The following is a 17,740-nucleotide window of genomic DNA, read 5'->3' on the forward strand; positions in this document are numbered from 1 at the left end:
AGAGAATTTATAGGTAACGTTAATTCCCCTTTAAACGCAGGTTATGGTGCGCCTCCCTGTTAATGCTCAACACGTTAGCCTACATATACCTCCCTGCACCCCGTGCTCGGCTGGCTGCCTCGGTCCGAATCGACTCGAAGCTATTCGCCGTTACCGAGTTCGCGTTTAAACTCCTCTGTATCTGCCTTTCTTAACCGGCTGCGCGCATGTGCCCCTCTCTGAATCAGCGAAGGCCATTTCCACTTTTCCATCAAAACCCATAGGCCACGTAGCTGATGTTTTTTGTGACACTGGCGACAAACGACGCTTAAATCCTCAGTTTATTACGAGTCGACTCTTCGATTAAACTCGCACAACACCCAACAACAGGACCCTCAACGCACCGCTGTAAGTCAACCAGTCATGTCCGTGTCATGTGGTCTGACCGAAAACCCGGATTGGATCTTTCTGGTCACCTGAGGAAAGAACTAGCTCATCATTGTTCGTAATCCCCTCAGCTATGTGTAGGTGCGCTCTGAAATCCTGCATTATTTCTGTCCTCCAGATGACACTGAACCTACTGAGCACATTTCGCACTACATTACACTTAATTTGGACTCAGTAACCCAAACCACCCTTTTCATATCTCACACAGTCCGTGTTTAGCTATAAACGACCAGCAAAACGATCACACCGAAGGGGGAAAAAGACACATTCGCCAGTCATGAATCTATTCCAGCACATTTTAATGCAGCTGCACTGTGAACCGTGACACTGCACCACAAACACGATAAGGGTATAAAGCTAATCCACTCCGTGTCTTATTAGCGGCTGTGTGAATAGGCTGCTTGTTTCAGGCTTGCGGATGGATACATCCAACGAAAAACACGGCGTCGAAATAAACCAAGAAACGAAGGCTGGAAAGTCAACGAGCGCTTCGACGGCTGACCCCCAGCGCTGCAGTAGATACCCATACAGCGTACACGAGTAACGACGGCGTTAAAAGGCGTCAGAAAACCGCGTTTAGGAGCTCGACAGCAGTCCTGGTCGGGAGGAGTAGTTCGGCAGCAGCGCCGCGCTCGCCTATAGAGCAGGAAAGCAGAGCGCGGAGGAGAGGAGAGAGGAGCGCGCCACCTCCGACTCTTCAGCGGTCTCCATTTTAACTGCTCGCCCAGCCTGCGCCTCACGTGTCCTGGACTGTCTCTCTCACATGACCCGCGTGTTTGTCCCCGTGATCAGCACTTCCATCTCCGTATTTCAGTGTCGCTGAATATCACGTTTTAAATCGCTTACCTTCATGGATATGCTCGAACAGAGCCTGGACGCGCCGACGAGGTGAGAGCTGCTCTCTCTCCCCCGTTAATGGCTCCCGGGCCTGGACACCATCTTCTGTAGCCGAGCACTCAGCGGCGGTTCACACACACAACTACAACTTTATTCTCCACACTGTTAGAAAGTTTGAGGCACACCGCGGTTACCGTGATTAACTGTTGTAGTTGTGGGCTCGGTCAAGCGTGCGCGGTTTTCCGTGAAAGACCGTGTTTTAGCTCGCCTGGTTAGCAGAAACGCTCTTTACTGCTAGCTAAGCTACATTTTCCGGTCGGTATTGTTCGTGTTTTGTGCTTTCCCTTTAGCGTTTGTTTCTGTTTATATATCTGCGGGACAGGTCAGGACCAGTCGTGAGCGTAGTTTAAGCACCACTTGAAGTCTTTTTTTCCACTGATGCTCAAGGTCAAACCTGGACTTTGCCGTTAAATAAGCGAAGTTGGCGAACGTTAACCGCCAGTTTAGGAGGGAGCGGGATGAAGTCCCTTCGCGAGCCCGGGTGCTAAGCTGGCTAGCGTTTTATTGTTTTTAGCTCTCAGTCTTGGGGCTGGTTCTCCGTGAAGCTATTTTGGCTGCAGTTTCACGTTTATGTAGCTAGTGGCTTAAAATGTGACTGTTGTTCGTGCTGCCCGGTTCCTAGTTCGTCGTTTGGCTCTACGCGGGTCGATACTTTGTGTCCGGGGGGCGTTCACTGCTCAACAAAGCTCGGGCTGAGAAAACACCTCCCTAACCACATCAGTTATTCGCCATCAGAGCAAGCTGTGTGAAACACCATAGATACACTAATATCCCCGTTTTATGCTGAGCTTAGTGTAGAGCTTAGTGAACCTGCGAGGACTGTGGAAACTAATGTTTTGTAGTTGTAGTAACTCTTCGGGCCGAAACACTGACTAGCAGTCGGACACGTTTAGATGTTAAACTGTTTCTGGGACATGCTGTGTGTTCATTTTCACTCCTCTCTGCTTGCTCCTGTTTGTGTTTTTGGTCTGAGGCCTGTTTAATAAGACAGGAATAGATCATCATCAGCATGGGTTTTTATGCTGTATCACATTATCCTGGCATGTAACACCATAATCCTGAAATCTGATTGTGTAAAGACGGAGTATGCTGTCATATTCCTCGGCTCTGATGGCAGTTTTCCTTTGCTGACATTGGTGTAATATTTCTTTTTGCTTCTTCTGTTTCAGTCACGAGAAACAGGAAACTGAGGAGGTCGTTCAGCTTCAGGAAGGTAGGCTTTAGTTTGACAAGCCCTGATGTCTCAGTACAGGGATAATGCAGTTGGCGACATTTTACTAGTGTATATATACGAGGAAATGAAGGCTTTCTGAACGTGAAGAGTATTGATGTATGGAAAAGCCACTCAGATGTAGGCACGGCAACATTGACCTGAGACACACAATAAACAGACACGCAAATGGATAGATGGATAGACAGATGTGCTCATAAATGGGTGCAACAGCAGCTGAAGATCCTGTAACATAATCTACACTATAAAGATACTTTGTTGTACATTTCTGCATATGCAGCGCACAACAAGACAAAGTGTAGATGATGTCAGCTGGAACATTCCCATTCAGTGTTGTGTGGGATACAAGGCGTGGTAGTTATAGTGAAGCAACATTTATAGTAGTTATAGTGAAGTTAACATTTGCTAAATATCAGTTGGTATGTGAATTATTTGTATGGAAAAACTGTCCTAATGTTCATTCTGATAGACTGGGGATGTGTGTAGAGTATGAACTATTACTTGCTGAAATACCAATCCTGTCTCATGCACAGTTCACTTGCATCTTTTCTATGGTTATATTTAGGTAATGCTTAACAAACTAGCTTTGTGTGTTCTTCTGGATATGACACTGTGTGTGTGTGTGTGTGTGTGTGTGTGTGTGTGTGTGTGCGCGCACATGCACGCACTCTTGTCCCTCAGGAGAGGGAGTGGGCGCGGAGGAGCCGACGGCGGTTACCATAGCGAGTGCACAGCAAGCTGCAGTATTCGCTGCTGACCACAATGTCCAGTACCAGTTCCGCACAGAAAACAGCGGAGGCCAGGTCAGCCCAGCTTTTAACTTTAGGAGGAGGGGCAAGGTTTGCAGGGGTCAGGAAGGGGTCATCCTAAATCATTGTCTCTGGAAACCTTTAAAAGCCTTTGATGTATTTCAGGGGACCTAAAGGCCCTTTCAGGACACTCTGGGAGTAGGTTCTGTTTATAGTACTTGTACCATATTTGTGGCAAATACTGTCTTTGATTTGCTCGGTTCCTGTGTTCTGTGCTTCTGTTGCTGCATGTGGAACCGAATTGTTTGACTGTGAGCAGTTTGTCCATAATTCGGTTCAACAACATTGTGCTCTTAAGCTAGGGGTGATCCTTAGACTGCTTTTTCCCCTTTTTTGTTGGCTGACAGAACATATGCTCATTTTATCATCAATTTACTGGATGTACATTTATTTCTTTTGATCTAGCTTGGTATATTATTGACAAGTTGCATATCTGCAGGAAGTGCTTGTTTAAAGCGTTTGCAGAAGTACCGTGAAACGAACCCTCGGTAATCTAAAATACGCTTTTGCCGCTTTCAGGTGAGATTCTGACTTTGCAGTGGATAGGCAATGGCCTGTATTGTAGCAGTATGCAGAGAAATATCATACTTTGGTCTTTAAGCTTTGAGTCCTACAATAACCTTTTGGGTCTCATATGATCCTTTTACAATCCGTACGTATATTTAGTGATTGTGAATTTCAGAGGACGAAAGAAATCCACTGTCCAGTTTAGCATGTGTTCCACAACCAAAAATTGATTTGCTGGAAGATGAGTTACGTTCACAGCACGCAATGCCTTAAAAAGTAGTCCTTGCCATGTGATGTTCAGGGAGCAACAGAAATATTTGACTTTACAAAATCAATTTGGTTCGTCTCCACATTTGTTTTTATCTGTTAAGAAGAATCTCCGCCCCACTGAACAATTATTTTACTAAGTATTTTTACCACTTTTACCACTTATGGCTGGTCACATATATAGGCCAGAAAAGATCATCATTCACTGTTACATGATTTCGAGTTAGGACAAATTAAATAAGAATTTCCATAAAAATACATCTTTGAGGGAAAACAGGTTTTATTTAGATTGTCTGGCAATTTGTGTAGCTTCCTTTAAGGTTCTGTGTTTAGGGATGTACAGTATTTCATTAACACTGCAGCAGTCTTACCATTCTACAGCAAGTAGTAGGTTGTTGATAATTTCTGTTCAAATGTTTGCATATTGACTTTCTTCTTTTTGTTCATTGGGTTTTTTTGTTTTTTTTTTAAATCTGCAGGTGACATATCGTGTCGTCCAGGTGACAGAAGACCAGTTGGAGGCAGCTGGAGATGGAGGAGCTGCGGTCAGTGTGGTGTCCACAACCACCTTTGCTGGTGCTCAGCAGGCTGTCGCACAGGTAAGTGTCTTTATAGGTATATTTGTTAAGTATATAAATATATCTGCATTTTTAAATAAAAAAAAAGTTATACAGAGTTTCGCCAAGAGAATAAGATTTATACTGCAGTAAACTCCTAGTTTCTGATTCAGTGGCTATGTTTGCATGCAAGGATTTCTGCCAATCCGATTGACTACATTCTGATTACGGATTCAGACTGAGGTGTTTATATGCACATGAGTTTCTAGTTGGCGCGATTGTGTTTTTAATTGCTTTAAAATGATGTCAGACTCAGAAAAACATACTTCACATGTACTTATTAATGTACTTACACTTTCCGATTGGAATATAATTGGATTCAGGTATTTACATGGCTATTATTCTTCTATTAAATGGATTATTTACAGGATTACCCACCTCGTTCATTCGGATAGAAATTGTATTCCGAATGGCCTCAGTTGGACTAGACTATTCCGATTGAGGTGTTTACATGGACCTTTTCTATTCCGATTGAGCTGTTAGTCGAATTATTAACGGATTATTAGGTTGCATGTAAACGTGGCTAATGTTACATTGAAATTCTCCAAGAGGCCCTCAGCATTAATTATTAAGCTAGCACAAAAGCTCACAGTGATTCTCAGCCTGGTGGTCGCAACTGATGAGCAAAAAAGATACACTGGTCTATTCTGATGTATCTTTGAGAAGGACTTTTGCATAAAATTCCCACACTGGAGATATCCTGCTGCCGTTATAAGCTAGAGAGAATGGATGAGCTGAAAGCAAGAGGACTCCAACTATAGTGAATGTACTGATGCAGGTTGTTGCATCAGCTGTGGAGCAGCTTTGCCGTCCAGCGTCACCACTTTATAAATGTAATGGGATTATTAGTTCGCTGCACTACAGAGCATGCACATTCAGAGTGTTGGCCACCTGAAACAGATCTTTCAGTACCTCACACGAGAACAAAGTAGCATTTTTTGGTTTATAAAGTAACTTGTCATCTCATTCAGAGTGACTGCGTGGCTAAAAACCTGTTTGCACACGTTACCAGAGTGTCTAAAACCCCATACTGTTCTAATGAAACCTTTATGATGTTTATGCTGAGCAGTGGCATAGTCTTCCCTCCATTTCATAGTCATCATTTGTGATCATGTTAGTACCTAACTGAACTGGAACATACAAGAAGCCACAGCAGAGTGTCTCAAACATGTTTCGGTTTGTGTTTTTTTTTTTTTTTTTTTTTTTTTTTAAGACGAATGTCCCTGGGTAGTAAAGGATTATGTAATATGTGGCAGACGTGGAATACAACTACAAAAATCGAGTACTTGAAAGTAGGATACCTTTAGACAATATGCATAATCAGCTTACAGTTACTTTGTTGTGGATTGCTGTTTTTACTTGTTACATTTTTAATTAGGCGGTATCAATAAGTTAGTCTATTAGTTCTTAATTTATGTGCTCGTAAAAGGGCATAATAGCAGTGACTGATAACAGTAGTGACTTGTGGTTCAAACATACAAGATTGATCACTGTCAGGTTAATAAATCATTTGAAACGACTTCACTTTTAGCACAGGCCACAAGGAAGAAATATAAGCTAAAAAATTACCATCAAAAAACAAATTACATTTGATTTTATTTATTTATTTGTGATCTAAAAGCTTGCTGATTCCATATTTAGTCATGTAATTTGCCGAACTGTTATCTGGTAATCTGGATTCCACTGTACAGTATATCCAGTAGCCTTTTCTCTCTGAGCATAGTGCTTAGATGCTTCATGCTTGTCTGGCAGATCGGATAGCCATTTGATCCTCCATGTCAAAAATGCAGCTAGGACACATCAGAGAGAAATTGCAGTCCTACCGCTCAAACCACCTTAGCAACTACGTCAGGAAGTTGTTAGAGAGACATTAGAGGTACAGCTGAGCCCAGTTTAAATGGTTCTCTTTCGTCAAGCTGTGTATGTAATGTTTACACTTGTAAGCGTAAAACTGCTCTTGGTTTTTCAGTTACCTGCACAGAACAGAATGAGTGGCACAGTATGGTCGAGGGATTTTGTACGGATTCTTGTCCGAAAGCCAGATGTATATGAAGTCAGGTTAAAAACAAAATGTAGAAGAACTTTATCTGGACGTCATCTGCATTTGGAACATATAAAATTCGAAGTGTAAATACTGTCTGTCTTCCCCTTTTTTAGGCTGTTATCCAGAACCCTTTTAGTAATGGAGGCAGTCCTGCAGGAGAGACAGTGGGTGGAGAGACACGCTTTGCTTATTTTCCTGCAGCTACTGTCAGTGATGGTACGGCAACTGCTGTTTCAGTTCAGGCAGCCACCGATTCTGCTCTCACGCCGGCCGGAGGTCAGTCACACATTTGCTCATACATCAGTGCTCTTTTTGATTTATTAAAAAATAAAAAGAATCATTTTGCCTCCTGACATGGTCATGTGTCAGTTTTTACTTTTGCGATCTTCCCCAGAATATCTTGACCAGTTAGAAAAATTGTGAAGTGGCAGGGTTTTCTGTTTGACACTCAACACAAAAAAAAAAAGTCTTGTCAGTGCCCACTCCGTGATCTTAATTCGTACCCCCAGTCAAATTACATGTTTTGTTGATTTTCTGAGTGGAAAAAAAAACACATTTTCTACAGAAATTTTTTTAAAATATAGCGTTTTAATGCTAAATTTAATGTACTTTCTGTTTATTTGCTAGTGTGACGTATTGGGGGGGATGAAATAAAAGTAAAAATAACCTTTGTGCATGCCACATTTTGTTTAGTTTTTCCCCAATATGTTAAGTTAAGCAGTTTGTTTTTGTAATTGTAATTTTGTGTAGAATCCCAAATATTTGCATATGACTGTACATAACCTGTCATTTTGTTTTTACTCACATAAGCAAGGAAATCTGCATGATGTTTTCCAAGATTTGTCTTTATAGATTGTGCAGTGGATGTCTTGTTGTAATTACAATTTCACCACCAGTAATTTTGATTCATATTTTTTATTTTTCTGACTGAAATATTTGCAAAACTCCACATTGACTCTTAGTAATTAAATCACAAATCAATCTTAATTGTAAGCTGAGAGTATTGCTGTTGCCCTAATTTTTATTGAAGGTAGTTGCCGTTACTAACAGTGTAATTCACTGTTCCTTATTTATTCATCTAAAAGGGGTGAGCACAGTGACATGTTGTTCTTCCAAAAGCAATTTGAAAAACTCTGTGGCTATGTGGGAGTTTTTGAAATGCCTTTTGGTTGAATGGTTCCTTTTAGAGAATATGTTTTGCATGTTTTTTCAACATTGCACTAAAAAGCTGTTCTTGGATAAAATAGCAGACACATTAATGAGCCACTCATGTTTGAAAAGTCAGTGAACTCACTGTAATATGCAGTTTCTAATTGCAGCAGATTGATCTTCAGATATTTCTCTTTCTGTTGGCTTCTAGGTCAGTTTTACGTGATGATGAGTCCTCCAGATGTTTTACAAACTGGCACACCACGGACTATTGCCCCCCGCACGCACACTTATTCCACGTGAGTACAGGCCATATATTAAAGTACACTCTCTCTCCCACAGGCTGGATGACTCAGTCCACCCTTTGCATCTCCCTGCTGATATACAACCCCAATTCCAATGAAGTTGGGACGTTGTGTAAAACAGAAATAAAAACAGAATACGATGATTTGCAAATCCTTTTCAACTTATATTCAGTTGAATACACTACAAAGACAAGATATTTAATGACACAACGTCCATGATTTCCAAAAATAATTTGAAATGTGGACTCGTTAGACCACAGGACACTTGTCCACTTTGCGTCAGTCCATCTCAGATGATCTCAGGCCCAGAGAAGTCGGCGTTTCTGGTTGTTGTTGATATATGGCTTTCGCTTTGCATGGAGTTTTAACTTGCACTTGTAGATGGAGCGACAAACTGTGTTCACTGACAGTGGTTTTCTGAAGTGTTCCTGAGCCCATGTGGGAATATCCATTACAGAATGATGCCGGTTTTTAATGCAGCGCCGCTTGAGGGATTGAAGGTCACAGGCATTCAGTGTTGGTTTTCTGCCTTGCCACTTACTTGCAGAGATTTCTCCAGATTCTCTGAATCTTTTGATGATATTATGGATTGTAGATGATGAAATCCCTAAATTCCTTGCAACTGCACATTGAGAAACATTGTTTTTAAACTGTTGGACTATTTGCTCACGCAGTTGTTCACAAAGTGGTGAACCTCGCCCCATCCTTACTTGTGAACGACTGAGCCTTTCAGGGATGCTCCCTTTATACCCAATCATGACACTCACCTGTTTCCAATTAACCTGTTCACCTGTGGAATGTTCCAAATAGGTGTTTTTTAAGCATTCCTCAACTTTCCCAGTCTTTTTTTGCCCCTCTCCCAACTTCTTTGGAACGTGTTTCAGGCATCAAATTCAAAATGAGTGAATATTTGCAAAAAACAATAAAGTTTATCCGTTTGAACATTAAATATCTTGTCTTTGTAGTGTATTCAGTTGAACATAGGTTGAAAAGGATTTGCAAATCATCGTATTCTGTTTTTCTTTGTTTTACACAACGTCCCAACTTCATTGGAATTGAGGTTGTAAATAAATAGTTTAATCAATTTGCTCATCTCCAGAGTGATTGGATTTCTTAGATCTGCATAAAATGTGTAAGTGTGTGCTTTTTGAAATGTATTATAACATTTAGAATAATGAAAATGAAACTAATTTAGATTTATAGCATTTTTATTTATTTTTTTTACATTTTGCCTACTTGAATTGAGTGCTAGGAAACAGAAAAAAACAAAAATGTATCCCACTTACCTACCGTCCCCAGAGACTTTGGCGAAAACGAGATGCTTCAACATGGCAGTTCAAACTGGTGAGGAATACCTTCTGCACCCCTCCTACCTCATTCCCGATCCCCCACCCGCCCTCCAAAAAAAACAAAACAAAACAAATAAACAATAGCTGGTACCCCCTACCTTCTCTAGCCTCTATGCTAGCCTGCTAGCCTCCAGTCAGATGCTAGCTGCTAGAGGCCCTTCAACTGTAGCCTGTGTTTTATGTTGGTGTGTGTATGTCTGGGTGTGTGTGTGTGTTTTGTAATGCATTTATTAAAAAAAAAATGAAATGTAAAAAGTGAACGTTAATCTGGATTTGACCTGTATGCTGAAATGGGAATTGTACAGGGTGGGCCATTTATATGGATACAACCAAATAAAAGGGGAGTGGTTGTTGGCGGCCGTTTAGAAGTCGGCCGTTTTGGATCCAACTTTAGTTTTTTCAATGGGAAGAGGGTCGTGTGACACATCACACTTATTGAGAATTTCACAAGAAAAACAGTGGTGTTATTGTAACTTTATTCTTTCATGAGTTATTTGCAAGTTTCTGACCACTTATAAAATGTGTTCAGAGTGCTGCCCATTGTGTTGGATTGTCAATGCAACCCTCTTCTCCCGCTCTTCACACACTGATAGCAACACCGCAGAAGAAATGCTAGCACAGGCTTCCAGTATCCATAGTTTCAAGTGCTGCACATCTCGTATCTTCACAGCATAGACAACTGGCTTCGGATGACCCCAAAGATAAAAATCTAAGGGGGTCAGATCGGGAGACCTTGGGGGTCATTCAACTGGCCCATGACAACCAATCCACTTTCCAGGAAACTGTTTGTCCAGGAATGCTTGGACCTGACACCCATAATGTGGTGGCGCACCATCTTGCTGGAAAAACTCAGGGCACGTGCCAGCTTCCAAAGTGGATTGGTCGTCGTGGGCCAGTTGAATGCTTCCCATTGTTTCTCTTGTGAAATTCTCAATAAGTTTGGTGTGTCACATGACGCTCTTCCCATTGAAAAAACTAAAGTTGGATCCAAAATGACCGCCATGGTCACCACCCATCTTGAAAAGTTTTCCCCCTCCCATATACTAATGTGCCACAAACAGGAAGTTAATATCATCAACCATTCCCATTTTATTTGGGTGTATCCATATAAATGGCCCCACCCTGGCCCACCCATTGCCTGCATATTTTGCAGAAAGAGTGTTTTACTGAGTTTGAAATTGTACTAAAATAATTTTTATTTGATGGGAAAATTTAGCATACAAGTTTTTGTGTTTATGGTAATTCAGTGGTATAGCTAAACATCACCTGCTTTTCATTTTCCCATCTCTCTTTATTAAAACAGGAAGGTAGATGGCCCAAGAGCACCGCGTGATGAAAGGAGGAGAGCGCAACACAATGAAGGTAAAATGAAATGAAAGTACATTAAAGTGTCCCGGCTAACTTTGTGCACATTTATGCTTTTAATGGAAATACAGACAATTGACATTTTCAAGTGAGTAGTCTGCAAAATTTTGGTGTCTCTGAACAAAAAAGGTATAATGCTATCCTAAAGACTACAGTTAGTTATGTCTGTAGTTTCTGCAGATAAGGACTATGCAGTGTTGCCACTTGAAAGCAGTATTATGTACCTAAAATGACACACAATGCATCTCCACTCAGTCCCTCCAGTCACACACATTTAGGATCTAGATTCAGTTTGATTGATTCATTATGAATTTTCTATATAGAGTTTAGAACAGGACTTTCTTTTTTTATGCAGTGGAAAGAAGGAGAAGAGACAAGATCAATAACTGGATAGTCACACTGTCCAAGATCATCCCAGACTGCAACATGGACAACACCAAAACGGGTGCGGTATGTACACATAAATGCCTGTTCTGCAGAAGAAAGGGAAACGACAAACTCTACCTTTTCACAATTGCCTTTTGTTAGAACACTTTGTACCCCATTGTCACAACTGCAGTTGTGCTCAGCAGTAAGACAGAGTTGGAGGCCCCTCTTTGCAGCTATAATGACTTCCACTCCTCAGGGAAACTTTCTCCAAGATTTTGGAGTGTGTCTGTGGGAATTCTCATCCATTAATCCTGAAGAGCATTTGTGAGGTTAGACGCAGATGTTTGACTTTAAGGCCTGGCTCACAATCTTTGGTCTAGTTTATCCCAAAGGTGTTTGATGGAGTTGAGGTCAGGGCTCTGTGCAGGCCAGGCAAGTTCTTCCACACTAAACTCATCCAGCCATGCCTTTATGGACCTTGCTTTTCCCACGAACGTGCAAGCATACAGTTGTTCTAAATGTCTTGTTATGCTGCAGTGTTAAGATTTCCCTTCACTGGAACAAGAGGTCCTAGGCCAACCTCTGAAAAACAACCCCATAACATTATCTCCACCAAAATGTTTACAGCTGGTGCAATTCAGTCACAGTTGATCATGGAATATCTAGGAGGGAAGAACTCTGATGAACTGATGTGCAAAAGTGGCATCCTATTACAGAACCACACTCGGATTAATGTGTTGTTCTGTAAGTGAGCTTTTTAGAAGGACCCATTCTGTCGTAAATGTTTATAAAGACAGACTGCATGGCTGGGTGCTTGATTTTATACACCTGTGGCAATGAGACTGAATAAAACACCTGAATTCAATGATTAAGAGGACTGTCCCAGCACTTTTGTTGATATAGTGTACTTCATCTGAATCTGGGTTACAGAGAGTTCTAACACAAAGAACAATGTGGAAGGGTACAGGCCTGTGAGTTAGTTGTTTCTCTGCCTTCTGTCCATTATAATTATTCTAGATCACAAACCTTGGTGGTCTGTGTTATAAAATCTTCAACCTTTCTCTGCAACAGAGTAAAGGGGGCATCCTGTCTAAAGCATGTGACTACATTAGAGAACTCAGGCAGACTAACCAGAGGCTGCAGGAGAGTTTCAAGGAGGTGGAGAGAATACAGGTGGACAACGAGCTCCTTAGACAACAGGTACCTCTCTCCCTCTTTAATTTGAGGCAACACAGAGAAAGCCTTAGCTGAATTACAGCACAGCTATATGCTGTATTGGGTGGTGGGGTCTTGGACATCTATTGACCTAAAGAGTTTAGTTTCAACACCCATAGCTCTAATATTCAGATGTTCCTGACCTCACCAGGCCAGGGGATCACCAGTATTGGACTTGGGCACCCCTGCCTAAGCTGAATTATTGCAGTAAAATAGCAATAATAAATGTATCAATAATGCAACAAAAAAAAGCTAAAAAATGCCTTAATCCTTGTAATACTGCTGTATGCATAAGTTTAGGTGCCCCTGGTTGAATAATATTGTTTTGTTGATTTTCTAAATGAAATGTTCGCTCATCCTCTACAGAGAACACACTTCTGCACATTGTAATACATTTAATGCAAAAAAAATCTATTTGCTAAGATTGATACATGGGAAGAGAATAAAATGCCAATTGTGGCCTGTGATGGCAAACTTTAAATTTTATTGTATTTTATTTTTTCCGATATGTTAGAGCTAGCAAATAAATTTAAATTGTGCACTGAAAGGGGCAGAAAGGTCATATTTATGGATATTCTCAACAGAGGATGTATTAGCTTATTTTCTTTTAGAAAATCAGCAAACCATGTAATGTGACCCCGGGGTGTTCAACCCTTTTCCATATGACTGTATGGTAATTCAGGCCAAACAATAAAAATTAACTGAAGGATGCATAGCTATTCATACATAGTTCAGCCTTTTTAAAGAAAAGATTCCACAAAATTATGGTGTAGAAAAATAATCAAGCAAGCCATGAAGACTATACATTTTTGTTTTTTTTTTTTTTTTTTTTTTTTTTTTTTTTTTTAAACAAGTAATTGTTTATTTCTATAATTAAGTATATGCCTTAGCTGCATTAAAGTATATCACTGGCAGTAACTGTGATAATGAAGTACAACTTGCGTGTCACTGTGCTGCAGATCGAAGACCTGAAGAATGACAATGCACTGCTCAGAGCTCAACTACAGCAACACGGCCTTGAAATCAGTGGAGATACGACTTCGCAGTGACGAATGGACGCACATGCACAATGGAACAGTGTGATGAAAGAACCCCTCAGTGAAACACATGCTCACGCCCCATCACGGACTCGAGATGTTTGAAAACCTGGTAGAATAAGAGTGCTTAACGTACATTATTGAAGAGAGACTATTGGACAATAGTTTAAAAAATAATCACTGTTTAAAGAAGGAAAAAAAAACAACTCTTTCTTTATCTTCTCTTCCTCCTAAAAGACTTTGACTTCCCTGGACTCAGCAACGCACGGAGTCTCTTCCCTCAACCTGAAGTAAACATGCTTGCAAAGGACTTGTAATTTGGTTTTCAAATTATGAACCATTCAAATACTCTCAACCATGCCTCGTGATCTTTTGTTAGAAGCTATGTGTTTTTTTTTTTTTGTTTTTTTTTTGGTTTTGTTTTTCTTCCTCATGACATTTCCTTGTAATTGTAACTACTGTTTCCAGCATGATGAGGATTTATTTTTTCTTTGGGTCTGAATTATTTATTAGCTTACAGAGAAATGAACATGCATACCAGGGATGTAAAACATTAGTTGTGAAGCTTGAATTTCATCAGAAATGCTTTAAAATGAATTGGAGCACATTTTTTTAAGCCCATTTGAAAATACTAACAATCTGTCAGACTGTATATGAGAGATCACGCTTGTGGTGCCAGTGAAATGCTACGTCAGGGCAAATAAGTTTGCAGAATGACTGGTTATAATGTAACCGAAATACATCTTTAGTTCTCTGCTTGCGTAGGATATAGATGGCGCAAACAGAACATAGAAAGCTGCAGGTGTGAAGATGACTGGGGCCTACGTAATATAGGATCAGCATATAATGAAGGAATTATATAAATAAATAAATGAATAGCTCAGGGTTGAGGTAGGCAGGGAAGTAATGTATTGCCCCATGTTTTTGATACATACAACTTACATGCTGCAGTTAAAACATGGCAAATCTCAATAATGTATATTTTCATTAAATCATCATTTGCCTGTCTTTTTTTTTCTGAAAACCAGAAAACATCCCCCACCCCCCCAGCCCTTTGGAGACTTGTTTCAGTTCATGTATATAGGAGGTGAATCCGACCTGTGCTTCATCTTTGATTCATACTTTGACATCTGTCTCTAACATTTCTCACAAATTCTTACCAAGTGTAGAATGTTTTTTTTTCTTTAGGTACGAGTGTGTTCTGTTGTTAACTGCCACTTTTTACAGATAAGTCTTCCTTCGTGTGTCTGTACACCAAGTCGCTAAAACATGCAGAGTCCGGGCTTTGGAGTGGAAAGGGACGTGATGTGAAAAGACTTGTGAATTCAGTCTGGGCCAGTGAAATTTCACACACCTCCAGGCTGGTTGTGCTACTTACAGAAGAACGGGAATGATGGCTACAAGTCGGCAAATACCCAAGACTGCATAGAAATGCTTCCTAAGAACCTCCTGCCTGTACCTGCCTTAAAAATGACTGCGAAATGACTTTGGCATGGTAAAATCATAGAAATGAATAATTTTAGTGGAAACTTTAGGTTATTCTGAGACTTAAGTAAATAATCTTTCATTTACCTGAAATCTCGTATTTCAAACAGTATTTGGGTCTTGTTTTGTGTTCAGTGAACGGATACTTTATTTTGGTCTCTGTTGTAAGATCTCATTGATTTCTTGCCCTGTAATTCACATCTTTTCCCTCCTACTCATGTATAGATTGTCAGGCGAACGTTGACTTTAACTCCCCCAACCGGCCACTCAAAGGTGTCTGATATTAAATTTAGAGATGTGAGATGTTCTTTTCAGGCCCTCTCAGATGAAGGAATTCACCTCAAAGCAAGCTTCATCACTTAATCCATATAAACAACTCACAAAATAAAATGGAACAATGTGACATAAAACAAAATTACTGGCCTTTATGGTTTTATTCTTTAAGAGCAGTTAATGATGGTGCAATTCCTTGTTAGACAGTCTTCATTATAGTAAGCCAGTGGCTTTGACCACGCTGAATTTGACCTCTTTGATAGAAGAGATGAATCAACTTGGAAGTCCAAGAACAGTGATTTGAAGCTTTGCAATTAGAGGACAGAATGTTTTCCAAAACCAGCCTATGTGTTCTGTTTTGTGCTGTTTAACATACCCGCAAATGGTTTCATTATTTCAGAACTACTGAAGAATTAAACAAGCTTTTACGTCTAAGCAACTACTTAAATTTCTTGCGGACAGCAGGTCCAAGACTGGAATTTGCAAAATTGTTTTAACACCCGAGAAACTACATCAAATTCATTCGTCCCAGAACTGAGAGCCAGGATCACATCATCTTCTTAATAAACTTACTTGAAATGACTTGGTTTTCCTGCTGGATTAGTTTGAAACTCTACAGTAATGTTCTCTGTGGAAAGGTTTGTTCACCTTTAGTGTCACGCAGAGAAGATGAAAAGTGGAGGTGTTTTGTAATACTAGTGCAATCTCCCAATACACTTTTACCATTCAGATAAGGAGATGTCTGCATGGCACTGGCATGGTTTCTACCAGTTATACAATAAAAAGCTATATTTATACTGTTGCAGGCTCTGCCAGAGTTTTGTTTTTTTCTCAAGTGGTGGTCAACAAGAAATATAAACACAGCATTTGTGAATTATTAAGAATAAATGCGCACAATGGGGCAGTCATGGGTTGGAGGTTGGGGAGCCAGCCTTGTGGCCGGAAGGTAACCAGTCTAATTCCCTGAGCTAACAGGATGTGACTGAAGTGCCCTTGAGCAAGGCACCTAACCCCCAGTTGCTCCCTGGGCACTGTGGATAGGGCTGCCCACTGCTCTGGGCAAGTGTGCTCGCTGCCCCCTAGTGTGTGTATGTGGTGTGTCACTGCAGCGATGGGTTAAATGCAGAGGTGAAATAAGGGTCAATGAACTAACTTAACAAGTAGATGACAACTGAATGCTTACTGCTGGTTTTGTACAAAAAGAAAAGTATGTGAAAAGCTAACGAAAAAACAAAAAGCAGTTGCTTGTAAAGCCACTTTGACCCGTATTTAAATGAAAACACTATAAGAATATGGATTTCAATGTTTTGTTAGTTTTTTTGTTTTTTTATGGGTTGTTTACGCATTCATCCTAAATTCCGAAAAACACAAGTTTTTGGATAAGTATTTGGATTTGTTCACTTTTTTAAACTAATATACGGTGGTGTTTTTGAGCAGACTGGTTAAAATATCTACATTTATTCATTTGTGTAAACCTACAGAAATACATGATATATGGTATACACTCACTGGCCACTTTATTAGGTACATCTTGCTAGTAAAAGGTTGGACCCCCTTTTGCCTTCAGCACTGCCTTAATTCTTCGTGGCAGACCTTCAACTTCTTTTCAAGATATTGGTTGGTTATTTGAGTTACTGTTGCCTTTCTATCATCTGGAACCAGTCTGCCCATTCTCCTCTGACCTCTCACATCAACAAGGCATTTTCGTCCACACAACTGACCGCTCACTGGATGTTTCCTCTTTTTCGGACCGTTCTCTGTAAACCCTAGAGATGGTTGTGTGTGAAAATCCCAGTAGATCAGGAGTTTCTGAAACACTCAGACCAGCCTGTCTGGCACCAACAACCACGCCACGTTCAAAGTCCCTTAAATCCCCTTTCTTCCCCATTCTAATGCTCGGTCTGCACTTCAGCAAGTGGTCTTGACCACCTCTACAGGCCTAAATGCATTGAGCTGCGGCCATGTGATTGGCTGATTAGCTATTTGTGTTAACAAGCAACTGAACAGGTACATTATATTATACCTAATAAAATGGCCGGTGAGTGTAGTTCTCTGTAGCTCTAATCCGGGTGGATAAAGTTGCAGTTTCTACATTTCATAAATTTTTATGTATTGATATTCAAAATATCAGCGCTGGCACACAGGTGCACTGCAGCTTTGTTTCTTAAACAGTGACAGTTTCATTGGATTCATTCATTCATTTATGTATTTCCATTATTTTTGACCTTCTCTTTGTTTGAGTCATGTCAACTTACCTCTCTTGTCTTTTGCATAAGTGGTACAGGTGCATTAGAAAAGGCCTGATTTTTCTCAGTAACAGTAGTTAAAGTCGCATTTCTGGGAGTTTTGCTGTAGCAGCATAGCCACGTTTACAATGTGGACACAGAAAAGTGAA

At 40.5% G+C, this 17,740-nt stretch overlaps 1 protein-coding gene across 2 annotated transcripts; it reads left to right on the forward strand.

Annotated features, from left to right (window-relative positions):
- The first annotated feature begins 848 nt into the window (after positions 1-848).
- On the forward strand, positions 849-15,927 carry usf2 (upstream transcription factor 2, c-fos interacting). Of its 2 annotated transcripts, XM_017725577.2 has the most exons (11): positions 849-1,314; positions 2,493-2,536; positions 3,236-3,357; positions 4,617-4,736; positions 6,912-7,074; positions 8,159-8,246; positions 9,552-9,596; positions 10,905-10,963; positions 11,322-11,416; positions 12,407-12,535; positions 13,510-15,927. In XM_017725577.2, exons 1-11 carry the CDS (start codon positions 1,277-1,279, stop codon positions 13,597-13,599), a joined length of 993 nt encoding a protein of 330 aa, XP_017581066.1. In that variant the 5' UTR covers positions 849-1,276; the 3' UTR covers positions 13,600-15,927. The 2 variants fall into 2 exon arrangements, with proteins under 2 accessions (XP_017581066.1, XP_037396910.1); XM_037541013.1 differs by lacking the exon at positions 9,552-9,596 and having other exon boundaries at positions 850-1,314.
- Positions 15,928-17,740: the final 1,813 nt, after the last annotated feature.

The sequence above is a fragment of the Pygocentrus nattereri genome, chromosome 1, assembly GCF_015220715.1.
Source record: "Pygocentrus nattereri isolate fPygNat1 chromosome 1, fPygNat1.pri, whole genome shotgun sequence".
Lineage (NCBI taxonomy): Eukaryota > Metazoa > Chordata > Actinopteri > Characiformes > Serrasalmidae > Pygocentrus > Pygocentrus nattereri.

What these genes read in the sequence shown, in the direction of transcription:
- usf2 (XM_017725577.2), top strand. Translation starts at nt 1,277, where the DNA reads ATGGATATGCTCGAACAGAGCCTGGACGCGCCGACGAG. An exon ending in CAGAAAACAGCGGAGGCCAG is followed by an intron (nt 3,358 to 4,616) that starts GTCAGCCCAGCT and finishes TTAAATCTGCAG; the next exon opens with GTGACATATCGTGTCGTCCA. An exon ending in ACGAGCTCCTTAGACAACAG is followed by an intron (nt 12,536 to 13,509) that starts GTACCTCTCTCC and finishes ACTGTGCTGCAG; the next exon opens with ATCGAAGACCTGAAGAATGA.